This window comes from Orcinus orca, chromosome 2, assembly GCF_937001465.1.
Source record: "Orcinus orca chromosome 2, mOrcOrc1.1, whole genome shotgun sequence".
Lineage (NCBI taxonomy): Eukaryota > Metazoa > Chordata > Mammalia > Artiodactyla > Delphinidae > Orcinus > Orcinus orca.
In genome coordinates this window covers 158,048,755-158,071,382 of record NC_064560.1, presented here as the reverse complement: position 1 = coordinate 158,071,382, position 22,628 = coordinate 158,048,755, and the positions used below count along the sequence as shown (strand labels likewise).

Below are 22,628 nucleotides of genomic sequence, written 5' to 3'. Positions count from 1 at the left end.
GAAGGTAGATTTCGGCACTTTGGTGATCTTTATTATTCCTAGGTCTTTTTCACATGAAGATTAAACACTGATTCATATCAATAGAACGTGTGCCTTGAGCTCTTTCCCCAGCAGTGTTAACAGGCTATACCAAGTCTGGCACTCCCTTTTGCCAGGTGTTTCCCATCTCCACGCCTGCTCTTTTGATGAATTACACTTACGAGATGTCCAGCTAGAATCAAGATTGACACATCGTGCCCAGAGAACACAGGAAAATAAATCTGGTTCTCTCAGAAACAAAAACACTTGCCCTTGTATCAACATACATAATCTTCTAGAATTTAGGAACAAAAAAAAGTGTAAAATGACACACCTCCATGTTTCAGTTTGACCACTCATAAAACGAGAAATGACCAATCTCATTTACAGGTAAAATTATTTCAAATTCATCTAAAATGACAAGTTATTAGGCTTAATGATGTAAAATATTTTAATGCTAAAAAGACAGGAGTCTCATCAGAAACCAATTTTTGGCACTTGAATCTCGGAACCTCTGCAACCCAGAGAACTACCAAATAACAAAAACTGCAAGGGCTGCTTTTCTCAGAATGGCTAATTCACGGCAAAAGCAGGGAGAGGGGTGGTGACAAATACTGTTTTAATGAAATAGGTTTTCGTCATAAATACTGTAGGTATACTCTTTTGTATAGAGTATATTGCTCAGAGGTAATTTTTAATCATGATCCTATTTCATTCTTCAATGAATTAGATAGTTTTAAAAAAAATCCTTTTCAAAAGCTGTTTTCCTCAGTTATTGCTGTCTAAATATTATCTAAAGCTATGCTATCCAATGCAGGAGCCACTAAACCACATGTGGCTGTGTAAATTTCAATTAATTAAAATTAAAAATTCAGTTCTTCAATCATACTAGCCTTTCTTCAGGGGTTCAGTAGCTACGTGACTAGTGACTATCATATTGGAGAGCACAAATTAACATTTCTATCAAAAAAAAGTGCTATGGGATGGCTCTGAATCTGAAGAAAGTGCATTGTGCTATCTGCTCATGAAATTTTTCAAACTCATTTTTAAAAAGTTGCTTAAAAGTATCACTACATCTCTAAGCTACAGGTTATTATTGATCTCTGTTCATAGGTGTGAAAGAACGGTATCAACTTTCTGGTCCTTATTAAGACAATTTATGAAGTATTTAGAATTCCATATAGGGCCCAAGTAAAACATGAACTCAGATATTTTCACTACTTGAGTATAAAAGAACAAAGTGAAGATTTGACAGGCATGATGAGAGTAATTTAGCAGTCCCAATTAAAACAGATCTCTTCTTCCACTAATATCCATAAATCCTGAAATATGAAAGAATACATAACTGCCATTTAAATCTCACAAGAATGGGACAAAAAGCCCTTTAGATATTGCTCTATTTTCCTTTGGTCTTAGCAAGGGGAAAACAAAACAAAACAAAACGTTACTTAAGTATAAACAAAAAAGAGTAAATTAAAATAAAAACTGTCTTACAAATAAATTGCTATGGGACAAGGACAGAAAAACAAGTTTTGGTTTAATGCATGAGAAAATGCTCTCATTTGTATTGATAGCTGATATATGAGCTGACTAATAACTCTGAATACTTTTAGTAAAATCAAGTTCATGTTGTTATTTTCAAATTTGTCAGAACACAAGGTGAGAGAGATAACAATTGTGTATCACTTCTTCCAAATAACTCTTAGATGCAAGGCAGGAAGTGGGGAACAAAATAGATTGCCTATTTTTTTCTTTTTTCTTCTTAGTAGGTGAAAGTAAAACAACTTGAACATAAAATGCACACAGCTGTATCTAAAAGAAAAATGCAAACACAACTTAACCATACTTTATTTGACTGCATCTTATTTAGACAGCTTGCACATTTCAAATCCCATTAAAACTCTCTCTCCAAAAGGATATGGGACAATAGAAGAAAATTATGCAGCAATATCCAGTCATCAAACAGCAGTCCAATATTTTGAGATACACATGATATTTTATAGATACTCAACTCATATCTGACGTCAATATAATTTATGGTTATATTTTTACAAACCTGAAAGCCCTATAACAATATAGCACTCATTTTAGTGATGTCATGGTGCACTGAAAAGTAACTCTGATGCACTACCAATTTGCTTTTATCTATGCTCCTGGAAAGTGATGAACTTTATGATTTTTAGACACCATAATAAATATACACATCCAGTCTTATACATGTCAGCCAATACCATAACACAGGGCAAGGTAAAGTTAAAACATGTGACAAACAAACTTCTTTACATAGATTTGTCAAGCAAATGGGGAGGGTACTTTAGGGAAGAGGCAGAAAATATTAGAACCAATTTTTTAATAGTAATTTTTTTTTTTTTTTGCTGGCTTCAGCTTCAAAACTACTGTCTGGTTTATGATCTGCGGAATTCTCTAGTTTCATCCTAATGTAAGGGAAATTATAGTCAGCCCACACATTAAAATGGTAGTATACCCGTTAGCTTCTTCAATACTAACATATATAGCTTCATGGTAGCATGTATAAAAATGTTCAGCAGTAGCAACTGCCAAACCAGTGTCAGTGGATAGTACAGTCAGTCTTAAAGAGGCAGCACCCCATTAAAAGAAAGTTGCACCAATTTTGCTCAGTTTTAGCCAAGTGAACTCACTCTATCAATTTTAAGTGGAGCTGTTTTAAGATTATATAAGAAAAATGAAAGCCCAATATCAAAAATTAAGTTAATGTTTGATGCTACTTCACCTGAAATGGAGACTTAATTTTGGTGCTGGGTTACCATGCTAGAGGATAAAATTTTAGTCCACTTAAGTAAACAATTTCTGCACACCCAATTAAAGACATAAGGTAGACACAGATATTCAACAAACACCAGCTAAACAATATGACAACCATTTGACTTTTCAGTCACACAGTTAAGTTTGTGTTTAAAACACCCAGTCAATTCAGCAAAATTTGGTCAATTCTGGGTGAAAAGGTCAGTAGTGATGGTTTCATTGACAATCTGCCAAAAAATTAATGGCTGAGCTAAAAATCTAGCATGTATTTACTTTAGAACTGTCCTCATTAGTGAGTCAAGCAAATGTACATTCATCAACAATCATTACCTATGAACCAGCAAGTCAAATATAAAGTGGTGAGATAAAATTTGATAATGAAAGTACTGAACTATTTTATTAGTTCAATTCCCTCCATATTAAGAATAACAGAATCATCATTATGATTGGTATTCCTCTAAGTGCTAGAGTCCAAATGAAGTCTGACCAAAAACGTACTCAAAATGGTCACCTGGAAAGCTGAGTATTGTGTGGTCTTCATATTTTAAATGTAACCAGTATTCTGCCCATTAAACTTTCAAGGCAATATAAAATGAAAAGAAAAAGTTTTCTTTAAAAATAAGGAACTATAAATGATCCCATCAACAGGAAGATTTTATTTTCACCAAATTTATGTATCTTTATTTAAAAAATACTTGTCACCATGTTCACTTTCAAGACACTACACTGAGCAAGGAGCAGCTTTCCCTTAAAAAAAAAAAACATAACAAAAAGGCAACAAACTTTCCTGAAAGGGGGCTTTTACCAACTGTTAATGGAGGTAGGGTTTTTAAAAATACAGTAATTATAGCCATAAAATAAAATTCAAACCAAATCCTAGAGCAGAAGTAAAGCATATCCAAATTAATGAAAAAACAATACATTCCTACAAAACATTTTTCACAGAGAATGAATCTTTTCTTTAATGGGTACCTAGGTTTTCCAGTCAAATAAATTATCCATCACAGGTTTCCTGACTCCATTGAAAGCAATCAACTTTAAAATTAATTACATTGCACAGATTGGCCAAAACACAATGTAACTAATGAACATGGTGATGGCTATTAAGAAAACCTATAGAACTCATTCCAAGAATTTTCCATTTCTCTCTTTTGTTTTTCTGGGAACTAATAAAGCAAAGCTCCCCCAAGAATTTGCACAAGTAAGTGAAAAGAAAATAAAATCAGTTTAAAACAGATACAGTGCACCTTGGAATTTATTTTCAAGACCAAGAACCAAAAGCGAAGCATTTTAAGAAATGGAAGCAATGTGAATCCAAACCAAGTGGGAAAAAAGTTCCAACTACTTTGTAAAAGCTGTTCCTCACAGCTTAGTAACAATTTTGATTAAATAAAATCATACCAATTTACATTAATTTTTCTACTCTTTTCCAAAAATTCCCTCACTCTCAAAAAAAAGTGCATCTAAAACCCAGCAATTCCCGGCTTCATCAACTTTTCTCATCCCTTTTGAGTCATTTCTCAAAGATTTTCCAAGTAGATTCAACTTCTTACTGTAAGAAAAGAAGGGACTTCTACAGTAAACCACTCTGTCACTCACCTGGAAAAAGTATCCAAATTATAAAAATCTGAAATAATTTATTACCAAATTTAGAATTTAAATAAAAACAAAAGTTTGCTTGCAAAGGCCTTAAAGAAAAGGAAAAGGTAGCATGCATTCAAAAACTATAGAGATGAAGACAAATATACTTATCTACACAGGCACTGGCAGACGCAATTTAATTGTTATCTTTACTCATTAAGACACACCCAACCCTACAGAACATTTTTTTTCATTCACTAATCACTGAGGTACCAATATTCAAGAATGGAAATTTAATATTGAAAAAATAAAACCTAAAATTGAAGCTTTTCCCCCACCCCCTCAGAAAACTATGGCAGGTTTCGTGTGAAATGTTAGTATACTCAGAGATTTTTACAATCTACATTGGCTTTTTTAAGGAACAAAAATCATGTTCCACTTCCTGGTTCTGTGATAAAATTATCACTGTGTAAATAACAATGTCAGCAGACTTTGCAAATGAACAAACAAATCTTGGCTATCAACTGGCACATCTTGTTGGTACCAAAAGAACTCTTTAAGTTTAAAACAATCTCTTTTAATTCAGAACAAATGCGCCATGCCAAAGTGCAACAAATATTGTGCGACACTCAAATGAGACACTGACAGATAAGAGCTGCATGGAAATCACTAAATCCACCTGCAAAGCAATTCTGTACAAATTGCATTGCATGCAAAGGTCGATTCTGCATCGTTGGAAAGTTGTTCCTTGATGTCAGTTTCTCAACGCAGCCACAATTTAAGTCGCAGTGCATCAACTCCATTTAAATAGTATCTGAACAGCCTCTTATCTCGAACAAAACCAAGATTTTCATAAAGTTTCAAAGCAGACTTATTCGTTATTTCTGTTTCCAAAACAACCTTCAAAAAAAGAGAGAAAACTAAGTTATAATTTTATAATATTTGAAACTAATTTATAATTTCATAATTTGACAAATCACTTATAAACAATAAGATCAAATATTTAAGAAAAAGAAACTACATTTAATTGTCTTAAAGTTGATGGTGAAAACAGTAAATATTAATGACGTACAGGAAGAACCCAGAAAAACAGTCATCAGAATTATAAAAGTCAAGGGTGGGGTGGGAACACTGGGGACATTTTCTTTTCTATTGATTTTTGTGAAATGTTTGGAATTTTTGGCAATGAGAATATATGTTTTATACTAAAACAAAGATGAATTCGTTCCCTGTATAGTGTGACAAAAAAATGAAGAAAAAAATCAACAATCAAAGATTTAAGAAAATAAACCAGTACTTGAAACTATTCAGATTGACCTCCAACTCCTGTATTTTCATTAATATGTCATCCTTTATCCTGGCGACAACTACCATATTTGTCTACAGTCAAGACCAGAGTCTGAAAACTATCGTCCTTAGACCAAATATGCCCACTGCCTGTTTTTGTAAATAAAGTTTTATTGAGACACAGCCATGTCCATTGGTCTGCATGATGTTTATTGCTGCTTTCTCAATACAAAAGCAGACCTGAGCAGTCGCACCAGAGACCTGTGGGCTGCAAAGCCTAAAATATTTACTATCAGGCTCTTTGTAGAGAAAGTTTACCAAACCTAGATCAAAGGTACCAAAACTTTAGTGTACCTGGAGGGCTTATTAAAATAGATTGCTGCACCTCCCCTCCAGAGTTTGAGTAGGTTTGGGGTGGTGCCCAAGAAGCTGCGTTTTTTAAAAATTGCCAGGTGATGTGGATCGCTGCTGGTAAGGGGACGACATTCTGAGAACTACATTCTGAGAATGTCTAGACACTATGGATATCAACACTTAACAGAGGTATTAACTTCTATCTGGGTCTTTTAAAATATTACTGAACCAGTGGCCCTGACAATGAAGAACTGATACTTTTGACTATTATGTGATGTTCTTCTACTTTACTTCTACCTTCCCCTACCAAAATATCCTCTATCCCATCCTCCCAACTTTTACATACATAGCTCTATTTGCCTTTCTATTGATTCTCTACCTACCTCACTGAGAATCAACACAGTGAGTCACAGTTAGGATGTTATAACCCCGAGGTGTTTGGAGTGGGAAAAAAGGGCAAAGTATAATTAAACAGAGGCCCAAGTAAAGCCTACGAGTCTCTTCCTGTTCTATCGCAAGCTATAAAAAAAAAAATCTGACAAGAATTCAAGCAACAGATATAAATAATAGAGAAAAGACTGTACTTCAACTCATCGGATCCAAAAAACTCATGATCAACTCCTCTACAATTCCGCACATCAGTAACAAGATCTCCATCCCATCAATGCCTCAAACCTAAAACCTAAGAGTCATCTCTGTACCTCCTTCCTCTCCACCCCGCTACATACATCCAGGCATTGAGTATTTCAATTTTCTCTCTTAAATCTCTCTTAAACTGGTCCTCTTCTTTCTATCCCCATTGACAACATTCTAGTCTAAGCTGCCATCAACTTTTATTATAAATACAAGAACCTCCTAACCCAAAGGTCTCCCACTCTAGGTACAGTGATGCTCGTTAATTCCCTGCTTACAACCATTTATTGACTCTCTTTTGTCCTCAAGAAAACGTCCACAATCTAACAGTAATCTAAAGAGACCTAAAAGGTCCGTCAAGATATGGCCTCTACCTACCTTGCTAATTGTGTTTTAGGTCTCCCCCCGTTACTCGCCACGATCAACACTAAACTTTAAGTTTCTGGAACCCACCATTATCTTTCCTACCTTAGACCTTTCACATAAGCTGTTTTTTCTGTCTGGAAGAACACTCTTCCCATCCTCCTCTTCTTGCTTTTGGCCTTAGCATGTCACTTCCAGACTGGGTAGAGTATCTCTTTCCCTTCATACTACCCCACAGCACTTGGCACTGCTCCTTGTTCAACTGCACTTTCATTCAATGTTTGATGAGTATGACATCTTTCCCAGCTGGTGAGCCCAACAAGGACAGGGATCATGGGTACCTTGTTCACAGCCATTTCCTCTGCACGTAACACACTGCTTGACACATAGAAGGCTCTTAAACATTTGTTAATTATATATGCCCTTAGTACCTTTCATTATATTACATACATTACATAAATAGGAAACAAACGAAAGTACTGCCACGCTTTTAAATGACCAGAGTACTCAAACAGAAAGTATCATCTTACAGCAATTACCTATGCAAACAACTCATGAGAGCAAATCACACACTAATCCAAACTTTAAAAAGATCTAAAACCAAGTCATTAATAGTTCAAGATCAAGGGAAAATGTTCCTATAAAAGTTATACAGCAAGCAAACTGGTTCAAGATGAAAATAAAAAGTCAACAATTTCTCTCTGCTCTTAAAAAAATGGAATTTAATGTTCAGTAATGTATGCCATCCTCCAGTTTGGAACACCCCAGTCTGGTCAATGCAATTTACCAGTTTGGAACTATTCTCTTGAGTAATTCCTAGAATTCTGTTTTATGCCAGCACCTAATTACAGCTAAAATGTTAAATCAAAACAATATGAGAAGCAATAAAGCTGCAACAACTCAAACTTAGAACTGATTTCACAGAAATAAAAAGGAGAGCGACAGTGTAAAAAAAAAAATACTCTTTGAAGGCTTACTAAGTGCTACGTAAAGCATTTCACATGCATTATCTCATATTACATGCATATGTCATAATGTTATTTTCACAAGAACCCTATGAAACAGATATATCTCTAACTTACAAGTGAATGAAACTCAAGGCCACCAGTAGAACAAGAATAAACCAGACTCCAAATGTGAACTAGAGCTTAATAGTATCCACTCTTCTGTACCTGTGATTGCACCCCAAAGTAAAACAAAGCAGTGAATGGGAGATCTAACATAATGAAGGGGATCCAGGTCCATATTCATTAATATCCAGCAATCTAAAATATTCAAAACACAGCTGAGGCTAACTATAGCTACATAAATATACACTTGACGTGTAAGTTAAGAGTTGAATTCAGGTTTGTTGGCATCCTAACAGATTAATAAAATAAAGCCCAATTTACAGAAAAACATTACACAAAGTGCTAACACCTTGGTTAAAATGAAAAGATTCTCTCAGCACACTCACATTCTCTAATCAAAGAGGTCATGTATTATTTGACACAACAGAAAACGCCACAAAAGAAGTAACTACTTTTTAACACTTAATTACGAAATTCTTTTAAACATACTAAAAGAGGATCTGGGTTTATACTGGAAACTCTCTATAAAATTATTCTTTTAGTTCACATCATGGGAATATTATATAGGAAGCCAAAGCATAATAAGGTTATTTTAATCCTAAAGAAACTTGGCTAAGTTGAATTCTACTTAACAGAAAATAAGGGTTACAGTGAAGTTCTACGGATTCTCTCAGGAACAAACCATTGTCAGGATGAGCCAAACCATTACAGTTTAGAAAACCTTTTTTAATATTACAGGCTAGGAGCTCCTGGAGGGACGGCAAGCACTATTTTATTGTCTAGCACCTCACAGGCCTTACACCGACAATCTGACTGAACAATTTTACTGCTCTTCATAACATCCCTTTAAGATCAGAACCACCATTACATTGCACAAAGAGACAGATTTAAGAAGTTAAATGACTTTCCTATAATCACACAACTATATCGACAGAAGATGGATCTAGAACCCAGGCTTATCATATCCAGATCTTTAACTAGGCCAAACTACTCAACCAAAAATCCTTACAGTTTAAATAATTCCATTTTACTCTGTTCCTTACCTAGCTGCCCTGTCTCACAGCCAAACTATATGTTTCCAATGAAACTAAAAATGTTAAACATATAATTATTAAACACAAAAAGCTTAAAAGTCATCTTGTACATTACTATAAAATGTATGTTATTTTGTTAACATGTAACAGGTTTATTATTGGTTATTTAAATAAATTTCCCACTGTTGGTGGGAATGTAAATTGCTACAGACATTATGGAAAACAGTGTGACGGTTCCTTAAAATTAAAAATAGAACTATCATATGATCCAGCAATCACACTTCTGGGTATACAACCAAAGAAAGTAAAATCAGGACCTCAAAGAGCTCCCCATGTTCATTACAGCATTATCACAGTAGCCAAGATAAGGAAACAACCTAAATGTTCATCAACAAATGGATGGATAAAGTGGTGCGTGCTGCCAGTGTGACAACACGGGTGAACCTGGAGGGCATTACCCTAAGTGAAATGCATCAAACATAGAAAACATAGAAAAACATAGAAAAACAAATACTGCGTGATCTCACTTATATACAGAAACAAAAACAGTCAAACTTAATAGAAGCCGAGTGTAGAATGGTGGCTCCAAGGGGCTGGGGATAGACGAAAATAGGAAGATGCTGGTCAACTAAAAATGTTTTAAGGTCACATACTGCACACTTAACCTCCATTAAGAAATTCTGATTCCAGTATATTTTCATCATTTATGAGTTAGTTCTGAGTATTAATATCGTAGTAACCATACCATAAATCTAAAAAAAATTTTGAAATTTAAATTTCCAGAGGTGAACATTTCAGGGACATCTACAGCTTAAAAAGTACTGTTCATCATGCTGTTCCATTCATTCTAATTTATTTCCCAAAAAAGTACATAAAAGTAAATGGCCACCATGTGGGTTCATTATTTTAGGTACACAAGAAAACTCATTCATGTTATTTGTATATATTTTTCTTACTGTCTCCCCTAATGTAAAACCCAAGCTCAAGAAGCTTCTCCTAGTAGCCACTAAATGTTTGGCAGCCAGACCACATAGAGGAGTAACCAAATTCAAGCTAGATTAGCAATACAGGTAATGCATTTCTTACTCATGAAGTAATGAATCCACCTGTTTCTTTTTCTGATGCTATAACTTTTTAGTCAGATCCAAATATACACAAAATGGAAAAGATCTTTAGCTACGCTGTTTAAACATGTCTAATTCTGATATAAAAAGTTAGGAAAGTCATAGTAAAGGCAAAATGAAAAGATCTATTAGACCAGAAGAATAATACCATTGTTACTTGGGCAAAAGCAAGATCTACATTTCAACTCTGTGAAATGTAGAGATCTACATTTCAACTAACCTCAGTTTAATTCACTCTGAATTTATCTTAAAATGACAAGTGGCAACCAAAAGCAATATAAACATGACTCAAGGTCATAAATAAATTCTGCAAACAGAACAGAAAGTAAAAATTGACTGGATGTGTACAGTAAAGCTTCATAGAGATTTCCAAATGTATCTCTCTTAATAGGCTCATAGATTCAAAAATCTCTCTAAGATTGAAAAAACAGCAGCACGACCTAAGCAGTAGAAGATGTAATTTAAAACCCTTCACAAATGTCTTTCTGATAATTTGTCAAAATTTCTTAACACTTTAAAAGAAAGGAAGATTGACCTAACTTAATGAAAGTAACATCACATGTCAGTTATTTTATAATTTGGTCATTGTATTCTTGGAGAATTATAATTTCAAAGTTTTCCTCAGAACCATGAATTATATACAAAACTATTTTTATATATAATTGCTTTATCAAAGGGTACTTTAATAACTTGGTTAACCCTGCAGATATATATTTTTTTCAGATTTTTTTTTATGTACACACACACAAAAAAAAGACGATTGCTGTTCTTAGAAGCTTAGAGAGAAAGACAAGTTAAAAACTAATTAGACTGGGAGATGGGGATTGACATATATACACTAATATGTATAAAATAGATAAATAATAACCTGCTGTATAAAAAAATAAAACTAAAAAAAGAACTAAAAAACAATTTTTTTAATGAAAAAATAGACAAATCGAAATTCAAAAGTCCACCCCCCCCCAAAAAAAGAGGCATAGATAAGATACTGTAAACACAAAACTGATCATTCAACCAATATTTATGAACCATGTACTCTATCACAAATGCTGTACTAAGTACTAAGAATACAGCGGTAAACAAGAAAAGGTATCTCTGCTCGCAGTGGCTAAGGCACAGTCTCTGAACAAGTAAATTTAAGAATTTAAGCATAGTAAGTATTACAGAAAGGGAGGTAAAGAAAACCACAGAAGGTGGTTTTCAAGGAAAACTTAAAAGGAGTTGTTGATATCTGAATTGGGTCTTAAAGACTGAGAAGCATTTTAATAAGCAGAGGAAGACCAAGAAGCTACTGGGTCTAGCAAATACAAAGTAGTTACACTGGAGTGGAGGGGAAAGAAACCAAACCAAACAGGATGAGATGGTAATATAAGGAAGTAGAACCAACAAACACACTACCATCAAAAATTAGACGGGTAAAGAGGACAGAAGAGTTTGTTGCTTATATGGTTTAAAACTCAATGAAAGGGAAAGGGAAAGCCTAATAAAGAGTAAGCAAGAGTTCTGTCCCTTTCTACAGCAAATCCTTTATCTGAACAATATGGGGCACAGATAACCAATTTTTTTAAACCATGGAAGACTTCCCTAATCAAGAGGCAGAGCTATTCAAACTGCACAAACCATCCACTTAAAACCATACAACAGAAATAAGTTCATGGAACTATACCCATTTCAGTCTAAGATTGAGTAAAACTCATTGCTTGAAAAGTAAGAAAAATGAATAGAATTTTAAGCCCACAATGAATAGTTCTACCATAAAATGTATCACTAATTTAGGCCTTAACCTTAAGACTATAACAATATAACCAAAATCTCATCATTCCTCAGAACTTTCAAAGAAAAACCAACACTATTTAAACATTTGATCAGTTAAGGTAAAGCATACTACCTGTCTCATAGGCAGTAACTAGGATAACTCAGAAAAGGCTTTCATAAGGGACATAATACTCCCTCCTTATAACATCCCTGTTCACTGGGAACCACACTACTCAGTAGAGGATCAAAACATGGTCTTATCATCCCAAAGATTTCTCCGAACTGTTAAGCAGCTTTTGTGAAGCCTGACTTCTATTCTTGATGAGCTGTCTAAGCCAATATAGCCATGGTCCATATTGGACTTACACTGATGAAAAAATTTATATTCAATTTTATACTCAAATTTTAGTTACCAATGATGTAGATAATCAGGGTATCTTTTACTTTTTTTTTTACAGATCATCACTGTACCTTTTACATTTTGAAATTAAAAGCTGTGAATATGAGATCCTTTGCCATGTGTGAATTTTCTTATTCGGGGTAAAAAAATTAAATATCCGTAAATCCCAGGATGTCTTCCCTGTGCTGCCCAATATGTCTGTAAGCCTTCTCATACAACCACGGTTTAGTGTGATCTGTCAAACTACGAACTATGAATGTGGACAAGGAGCGTGAGAATACTCTGCTGTACATCTGTACTGACATGGAATCCTGTTCATGAGTTACTGTTAAGTGGAAAAAGCAGTTATAGCAAAATAACTGTGATTTCATTTGTAAAAAAAATATGTGTAAACATCTGCATTCACATGTGCTTAGAAAATGGGAGGATGCAAACTGCAAGATTAATAGCAGCTATTAGTGGAAAGAAAGATGAAGAGTTGAAAAGCGTGAAGATGGTAAAAGAAAGGACTTTGCACCCCAAATACACACAAATAATGATGGTTAGTGACTGTGAATAAATTCTGTACCAAAAAAACCCCACTTAAAAAAAAAAAAAAAGTAACCAAAACAAGTTACTTATTGCAGTCTGAGAAAAAAATTACCTAATTTCAAGTATTTTGAGAACTCTCTAAGGCACATTTGCCCTCCAATAATAAAGACAAGTGTTAGCAGTAATGCTCATAAAATTACTAGCACAACTCTGGTCCTTCTTAGTCACCACTGTTATATTAAAGATATCTGTACTTCCCTAGTTTATACTTATCCCCTTCCACATTACATAATAGTAAATCTTAACATTCCCAACCATCACTATTATTTATTGAGCACCTACCGTATGTAAAGCACAGTGCTGCAGGATACAAAGATACTACCTGCCTTCAGGCCTTACAAACAATCTGAAGAGAGAAGACGCTTTTATGCTAATTTATAGATAGATCTACATTTAAAAAGTGGCTGTCTTTCCCTCCCTCCAGCCTTATTATTTAATGCTGAGATTTTTTTCAAATGTGAAATGTTCTTCATATGGGCTGACAGTTGGCCCACAGGAAAAAAAAAAAAAAAAAGTATTATTTAGAGAGAAACCAAGGCCAATACACAAGTAAATTACAATAAGGTTTATAATAAGAGCTACCTTAAATGATTTAACTGATAACAAATCAGAGTTCTGAATACCATTTACTAAAAATATCTAAAATTTTACCTTTACATTCTGACACAAATTTTAGCTCCCATTATCATCTTAAAATTTGTTCTAGGTCAAAGTTCATGTGTTTTTCAACGGAATGTAATTTTCAGCACGTTACATTTGTATAATAATAGCTTGCAATGAAATCTGCAGTAAATTTATTATGGGCTATTTATAAAAATACCCAGTAGAATACAGCCCAGGATAAAAGGTCTTAAACATTTAGGAAGACTTACCTCATCACAGTCTCCTTCAACCATAGCATATATAGCTTTCTTAACCAAGTTAGTACCTAGAATACAGAGCTGAGTATTAATGAAGTAAAAAATGTAATTAGTTTCTTAAAGATACCTAAATTATAATATTCATGAGAAGCAAAGAAATGTCAAATGCTGGGTTCTACCCTGAATGAGATACACAGATTATCTCAAATTAAGTGGGGAAAAAAATTTAGACTTAAAACTGAGAGCCCAATAGGACCTGTGCATAGCAATACAAGTTTCCTCTTGAAAGACCTATCTCCTGATATATATCCTTTTCTCAGGTGTAAATGCTGTTTAATTCCAAGAAAAAAGGTAAGATATGGCCAGAGCAACCCAGGAACTTCTTCAGCTGGTAAGAACTCACTCCATGACCTTTGAGCCAATCTTGCCAAAGATCACACCAGAATTGCTGTGACCCAGAGTGGGCCCAAGACACTGTGTTAGTTTCCACAAACCTTATAGTAAGCCTGGGCACACCAAATGACGTCAGTGGTGTGTCTGTATCCTAGTTTAGGGTCAGATATACTTAGCACATTAAAGGGAAAACAAATGCTAAATCTGATCTTAAGAGAAGAAATCCAAATTTTCTCTCTCAATTTTCAAACCATGAATACAAGCAAGCACACGTTACATGGGCCATACAAAATATGTCTGAGGGCCAGGATGCAATCTTCAAGGCACTGGTTTCTGCCCTCTGAAGTAGCCAGGCAATTTGCCTATCATTTTCCATAAGTCCTTACCAGCTCTTTTTAATACATCAAAGACTCAAACTTGGCTTGTATAACAAGCCCAATTCATTAAACATCTTAGTGGCAAACTGTAACACTATAAGAAAAGTTGGCTGAACCTAATGTACTAAGTAAACCTATTCATAATGACTTCTCATGATGTCTCAGATTGTGTGAAGCAGTCTTAAACTGGACACTCATAGTTTAAAAAGAAAAAACTACAAGTGACAAAACTGCTAGTAATTAAATACTGGTACAGGCATCAAACTCTTTTTTCATGAATACTTACTTAGCTTCAGTACCTCTCAGAATGTGCCATGCTCAGACAAGTGCTTATCTACCTGATCCTCCATCTTGAACAAAGAGCCAGTAGGTCTTAGACACTATGACAGCTGTTCTTAACAGGCTTACATCACAGCCACCTTCAGCCCTACTTCTAACAGGACAAATAAGATTCTCAAGGGGAGGGGCTTAAGCATTTGTTTTTAAACCACCCAGATGATTCTAATGACCATTATAAACCATGAGTATAAGATTAACTGCAAAGGCCAGGAAAGGTAGCCCAGGAAAGAGATGAGTTTGGGAATAGTAGTAAGAAACAATTCTCCTTTTTCCTGGTCCTTCCCGAATTGCTAATATGTTTGATGACTAGTACTAAATAATGGTAACAATTTCTCCATAATTTTGCCTTGATTGAGGACCATTTAACCCAAGTACACACAGCTGCTTGAGTGCTGTGATCAAGCACCCTAATAATGCTATTAAAAACTGCAGAACTTAGTATAATGCAAAGCAGTTTGGATATGATCAAAAAAATGTCTGGAGATGAAAACTGATCACCTTCTAATTGTTAGAAAGATAATCTCTCAAATAATTAAACAGTAATAAAGGAAACAATTCATTTTTAAAACATTTTGAAAATATTTTGAAATAAAAGCAATCAATTTTCTTCCCTCAGCTTCATGCTCATTTCTACATACTATTTACATTTAAGTCTTCTGCTTCAAAAAAAAAAAATGAAAATAACTTAGGCATTTTTTTGTGACATAATATTTTTCTTACCAATGCCATTTCTCCTGTATTTGGAATCCACGGCTAACATGGCTATATAACCTCTGCGGAACATCTTTTTGTGCATATCCAACTTGCAAACGATGGCACCTACACACTCCTCCCCTACCATGGCCTTAAAAATAAACAAACAGTTACAAAGAATACATTGCCATCAGGTATTGCATAATTACCCACAGAAACAGCAGCCAACCATTGGTCAGTGTTTCTGAGGGAGGAAGAAATAATGAGAATTCTAGCAAGAGAGCAGTCACAGAAGTGTCAGAAATCTAAATCCCAGAACTCCTTCAAATGTTCTAGTTTTAAAATCTTTCAACATTCTTTAGGACATGAATTTCTTAGGCTCATTATTAAAGCCTAGGGGGAAAAAAAAAGCAAATTTCCACATGGTAAACATTCAAGTACTTTATGAGGTGCTTACAATTAGTTGCAATAAAGAGCTACATGTTTAAGATCTAGGAAAGGGGAAACATGTGAAAATAATTTTTTAAGAAAGTCTTTTCATTAGATATCACAAAATATTGTGAAACTTATCAACAGAGTACTATAAATTTATATTTAATTATAATAAAGTTTTAGTGAAAGACAGATATAAGACATAATATTTACACCTGAATAATAGTTAGATTTTGATCAGGGAAAAAAATCTAAAAGAAAAAGGATTATTTTTAAGGTATTCCTTAGATCCTACCCAAGGGGTTTCTGTTATTGAAGGACTACAAAAACTAGATATACGATGGTCTCATTTTTAGGGCTCTACTGACAGTGAGTCATTGCCATAAAGCTCACAGAATATCTAGATCTCAAAATCAAAGCTTCATATTAAAGCAAAAGCTGTAATTTTTACAGAGCTTTCTATTTTAATAAAAATGTACAGCCTTCCACACAAAGATTACTTATTAAATAAAAGCTAATCAGCCTCCATTTTCATTAAAATTTCCAGTATCACCATTGAAAATATGTTTTTCAAAAATTCCATCACCAACAAAATGTTCTAGTAAATATTGTACTCTGGTAAATATAAATAGGGCAACAGTTCCAATTGTTTAATAATGTGTCAGACAGAAATACTTGTTTGCTGTAAAGAGCCCTCATAAAAAAATATGAAAGCTTCAAATCATCTCTTAATAAAATTAACTTTTCAGAAACTATTTCAACAACAAAAACCAGGAATGGGTTAAAAAAAATCAATAAGCAAAGCCCAATTTACACTTAATACCTCTCTTATCTTGAATCTGTTATGACTTTTTTTAGTTCATCATTCTGTAAATTGATTAAAAAGCTTTTTTCAACTGTGGAGAAATCTTTAGGCAAGATAATTCTAATCCATTTCACGCAAGCCTAAACTAGGTCAGGAGGGATATTAATTTTATTTACTTATTTTAATTGAAGTATAGTTGATTTACTTTGAAGGGATATTAAATTCAACAATCCACACTAATTCATTTCTGTTTTATCAACACATTCCAAAATTATTTGGGGTCAATAAACCTCTAAAATTGTTATTTCCATTTTCATTCATGATAAATCAATCTGGTTCTTTCAAAATTCTTTTGAAAAGTAAAATTTCTTTCTGTATTAAGTCCTGAAACATATACAAAAGTTGCCTGGTTGAACAGCATTTTCTGATTTGAACATAACTTATTTCAAATAGATGTGTGTGGTTGTGTGTGTGTGTGCATATATCAGAGATGAGAGGTATATTAAAAAATTTTTGACCTGACCTCATAAGCTAGGAGAAATGGAAATCTATACCAATCTATGATACAAAATTATAGGACAGCTACATTTCACAGTTAATAAACCATCCAAAAGGGGAAAAAATTAAAACCACTAGACACAATATAACTGGACAATACTTGCAAACTGGATAGGCATTTCAAACAAATCTTTGTCCTCGGACAAGAAAGTAATAAGCAAACAAAGTATTATATTAGTTCACTTAGACTAGATTGAGTTCTTACTAATCAAGAATCTATAGGAACAAAAATCAAGTTGTACACATCATTTAAAAATAAAAGCCCAATATATGATTCACTGTTATTAGTAAGATGTTTAGTGAGGAAGGCCAATTCTGTATTTTTTCTGTAAATTGCTGATGAATATACACTTACAAGAATCACTGAACTGCATGTTAAGTTTTTACAAATAAAAGCTTCTGCACATAAATTTGGAACTCATGCTATTAAAATGTGTTCTTTTTTTCAAGGATGGGAACTGAAAAATTCCAGGCAAGATTAAAATTTAACTCTACAAGGCCAAATGCTTGTCAATCTATAAAACTTGAAAAATACAAGCTGTGTGAAATACGGATTCCCAAATTCCAGAATATCACAAATAGGAAAACAGAGGAATTTGGAAATTTAAATTTAGAACAAATAACAGAAGTACTATAGTATATCACTGGTAATAAGTTTAAGAAGTTCAAAAAGGCACCAACAACTGAAAATACCATGAACTCAAAAGAGACAAATTATTTAAGTACAGAGTAAATGACAGTGCCTCCCATTTGTACAGTACCATACTTTCACATCTGTTACAATTATTAGGAAGAATCATTAGAAACTGTCACTTTTGTTAGTCAAATATGGTCAAGTATTGGCGATTTTCTAAGGTCCAACCACATATATTCCATTTGATCCTCTGCAGGTTACTCATGGAAACCAGGAACATTCTGAAGATTTCTAGTCTCTTAATATCGTTGTCTGCAAGGACAACTATTACTTGGTGAAGCATAACTTGGTGACACAAGGATCTTGGCTGAATGACTCAAGGGTATGTCATTTTTCAGCTTCTTAGTTGTTTCCATAATGACAGGCCAGGAGACCTGGGTCCTAGCTTTACATCTCTGGACCCTAAATATCTGGAGATGCGAACATTTTAAGTCACTCTAGTCTTTAATTTTTTTTCATTAAAAAAAAAAATTAAGCTGAACTAGATTATCTCTAGGATCCTTTATAGTTCTAAAATAATATGAATTGAAATAAACATACACTTATATTTGTTTTAAGTTAGTTCTCATGAGAAATTCAAATTTTTTAAACGCCAATATAAAGGCCCCAGTTCCAAATGGCCTCTGATTGTTTAACTATTGTTTTATGTTCAATACGTCTAGATCCATACTTGCATTAGTAAACCTTACAGGTCAACCACTTGCATATTATCACAATTTCTAGATATTGAGAGTTTAATGTTAAACAAACTGGCTATTAAGGGTTAAAGTTCAAATTAGCTGTTGAATTGGGAGGAGTCTATGTAAAATCAAAGTAAAGTTTACTAATATTCAGTTTATCAGAGTTTAAAATGGCAGACAAGTTGAGAGAGGTCTAGGTAATACCAGAACTCAAAAGCTGACTAATCATCACACATACACAACTATTTTCTGGAATTAACAGAAATACATACACTATTTCAATTTAAACTGTAACTAAATTGTATGCTTTTGTGAATTAACTTACAATTAAATCAATCTACAATCTTCAGCATTTATAATAGCATTTGATATGACATTTATAATAATGCTATGAAAACCATCTTCCCATATTCATTTGACACAGACGTGTCTTAGAACTTCTATTTTGATGCAATGGTTAGAATCCTGTAAGAGCAGTTTTGTAGAATATAAAATAGGTCCCAGTTTAAACAAACATACTAAACTGAAGTTTAGCAAAGTGAATGCAGAAAATAGCACAGCTACCATTATCAACAATACTGAGGTTATATTTTCAGATCACCACCAAGCTATAGAATCAAAAAGACAGATTTCTGAAGTATTGTCAAAGCATCTTACAGGGAATTAGTAAATGCAATTAAGTCAATTCTAAAACAGCAAATAATGGTAGTGGCTTTTCCCTTCACATATCGTAAAGCACTCCTTAAAAGCATGTTGTCTTTCTTCAATAAAATTCAATGGAAACAACATGCTTGTGAGTACATGATATAAAGCACATACACATGTGAACCATACACATGTGAAGCATACACATCAATATTTAAGTGAAAGGTTTCATACAGACTGAAATTGGTCAATATTATTGGGAAACTATTGGTACTACCAGTACTACGTAAGTCAAAAAAAAAAAAAAAATTCAGCTTGTTTGGTTAAGCCAAGTCTTTTTTACTCATATATTAAGCAAAAAATTTCTGTCAACTATATTACACACAAGCCAGCAATAGTACTAGAACTTAAGCATATCTATGACCAGCTTCTTTTAAAAAAAGAAAAAAAAATTAGATTAGTTAACAATTTCACACTTAGTTTCCTACACTCCCAAAAAGGGTATTTTGTTCAAGTTTCTGGAGTCTTTCAGCCACCAGAAGTGTTAGTAGCACCTTCTGCAACCGTGCACCAGAAAGTAGGCTGGCTACAACTGCTAACTGCCCTGCTGAAGTAAAAGGAAACAATCTCCATAATTATGGAATACGCTTCTAAGATTTAATTCTCCAGTGTGGCCACAGCAAGTTTACTGACAATCATGTTCACCAAAACATGTTTATGCATACACTCTTCCCTGATTATGGCTGTAATTGAGAGATTAATAAGGCCTGTATCCGAACAGAACCATGTTCAAATTAAATGACTGCAAAGTGCTTTGAGGATGAGGGAGGATAATTAAAGACGGTTAAACATGATTATAAGCTAATGTAAACAAGATACAAGACCCCCAACATGCATCACACAGGCTTATTGCATTTACATCAGTATCAAGTTAACCCGGATCATGAACCCTTACCTCCAAAGCAGTTTCATTAAATAATTAGGAGTGCATACACGCACTTTACATCACGTAACATACTATGAAATGCAGGATACATCCACTGCCACTCCTGCCCTCACACTCCCTGCCCCGCACGGCCTGGATCTCTCTGCTGGGTTCACCCTATTTTCGTTCCACCCACTTACCAAGAAGCACAGCTGTGGCCAGTTGTGGATAAAATATCTATAGGTATAAATGGAGTAGGGTTCAGACAGATCTTTGGTGATCAGTCTCATGATATCGGGCATTTGCAGCTCGGATTCATATCGGACATAACGTATAGTCCGATCCTCCCCAGGCTCAACCTCCCGGCCTGAAGGGCTTCTCAAACTGCAGCCGGCGGTCAGGGATGAAGACAGCAGCCGCACCTGCTCGTCTTCCTCCTCCTCCTGCTCCGGGCCCTCCGCCAGTCCATTGCGGGCCGCCGCGGGATCGCTCGCCGCCGCTGCCTCTGCGGGGCTGGGGAGCGCAGTTCTTGCATTATTGGGGAGGCAGGGAGGGGGGCTCTCGCCCGAGTGTACCCCGGCTCCTTTTGTTGCAGTCGCTCTGGGGCCCCCGGCGGGGGTGGCCGTGACCGTGGCCGCCTCGGCCGCGCTCAAAACCTTGCTCTTGAGGGAGGCGGCCGTCCGGAGGTGCCGCAGTTCGGGGTTGATCAATCCGTTGAGCTGCAGCTGCTCCTGCGGCGGCTGGGGGCAGCGGAGGCACGGATGCCCCTTGGCCGCCGCCGTCGCCTCGCCGCCCGCCAGGCTCCCGCCGCCGCCGCCGCCGCCGGCTTCGTGCTCCTCGTCGTCCTCCTCGTCCTCGCTGCAGCAGGCGAGGGCGGCCCCCGCCGGGAAGGGACAGCGGGGCTCGGCCGCCGCCGAGGCCGGAGGTGCTGGTGGTGGGAGGAGGCTGCTAGGCCCAGGCGGTACCTCCGCCATCCTAGAGGAGACACAGACCGAGAGGGGAAGCCATGAGACCCGGCGGACAAGCGCGGAGTAGAGGGGGCGGGGGGCGGGGGGCGGCCAGGGTTGGGGGGGAAATAAAGGCAGAAACCGTCCCTCACAGAGCTGGCGCCCCAATTCCGCGGGCCCCCCCCAACTCTTCAGCGCCGCCCAGCTGCTCAGCCGGCCACCGTCCCCGTCCGCCCGCGCCCATCCGCCAGCCCTGTCACCCGCGGCCCCTCCCCGTCCCCACCGCAGGCTCACCCCGCACAGGTCCCCGCCGCCACTGCCGCCACTCCTCTTCCTCCTCGGCCGCCGCCGCCTCCCGCACCGCCGCGGCTGCCTCCACCGCCGCCAAGCCTCACACTCAGCCGCCGTCGCCGTAAAGCGCCTCGGCTGTTACCCCGGGTAAAGTTTCCTGGGCCTGGCTTTACGACACTTCCCTGCCTGCCGGCTGCCGGGGCCGAGGGAAAGGGGCGTGGAGGGAGGTGACCTGTGGAGGGGCGGGGACGAAGGTGTCTCCTACGGGCCCCGGGGGAGACCGCGTGCTAATGGGTGGGGCTGTAGGGCGGGGAAGTTGCAGAGGGCTTTGGAGTCACCAGCTCCCAACCCACTGTCCTCGGCCTTGGGGCTCAACCGCGGATCTTGCAACGCGAGGCCCGGGAAGGATGGGCGGGACAGGCGCTCCCACGGAGCTGTCGCGAAGCCCGCCCGCTCCGGGCCTGCTGCCCCGGCCTTGGACAAGTCTCCTAAAAATGCTTTTCCTCAGCTGTACAACGTTTAACCTTAGCTCTGACCGGGGGCGGGGGGAGGGCTACCCGCGTCCCTTAAAAATGGAGCTAATCTGGAGAGAAAAATCCCTGAAAAGGAGAGGAAGTTAAAAACTTTGAACTGTGAAAAATATGGGAATGACTGATGAAACCTGGTCGTTTGCAATGTGAATTAGGTTTAGTCTTTGCTGCTTCGAAGCAAGAGAAAGTGGACAGGTAGTCCTCTTCCTCTCTCCTTATCCCTTCACCCCGCCCAGGAAAACTAGAAGTAAATGGGATTAACAGGTGCGGGGGCAGCTGCAAGCACGCCTGGGGAAGAGTTAGAGATGTTGAAAGAGAGTGACAATGGCTAAGAAGCACATTCCTAAACCTGTGACCCGAATTGTGATAGGGTGAGAAGCACCAGTCAAGAGGTGTCCTGAACCTGCTCCCCGCCTTCTCTTAACAAGTGGTCCCCCTGCGCGGATGCAGAGGGAAGAGAACTGC

General features: G+C 36.7%; 2 protein-coding genes across 3 annotated transcripts in view; one reads left to right on the top strand and one right to left on the bottom strand.

Annotated features, from left to right (window-relative positions):
• The window catches only part of CCDC198 (coiled-coil domain containing 198), a 496,778-nt gene that overhangs the window by 73,077 nt on the left and 401,073 nt on the right, over positions 1 to 22,628 (top strand). The window lies entirely within an intron of this gene.
• NAA30 (N-alpha-acetyltransferase 30, NatC catalytic subunit) lies at positions 1,851 to 21,811 on the bottom strand. Of its 2 annotated transcripts, none has more exons than XM_033404693.2 (5): positions 21,637 to 21,811; positions 20,818 to 21,370; positions 15,684 to 15,807; positions 13,867 to 13,922; positions 1,851 to 5,283 (listed from the first exon to the last, which is right to left on the bottom strand). In XM_033404693.2, the coding sequence occupies exons 2-5, from the start codon at positions 21,367 to 21,369 to the stop codon at positions 5,146 to 5,148; spliced, it is 870 nt and encodes a 289-aa protein (XP_033260584.1). In that variant the 5' UTR covers position 21,370; positions 21,637 to 21,811; the 3' UTR covers positions 1,851 to 5,145. The 2 variants fall into 2 exon arrangements, with proteins under 2 accessions (XP_033260584.1, XP_004279359.1); XM_004279311.3 differs by having other exon boundaries at positions 20,596 to 21,370; positions 21,637 to 21,808.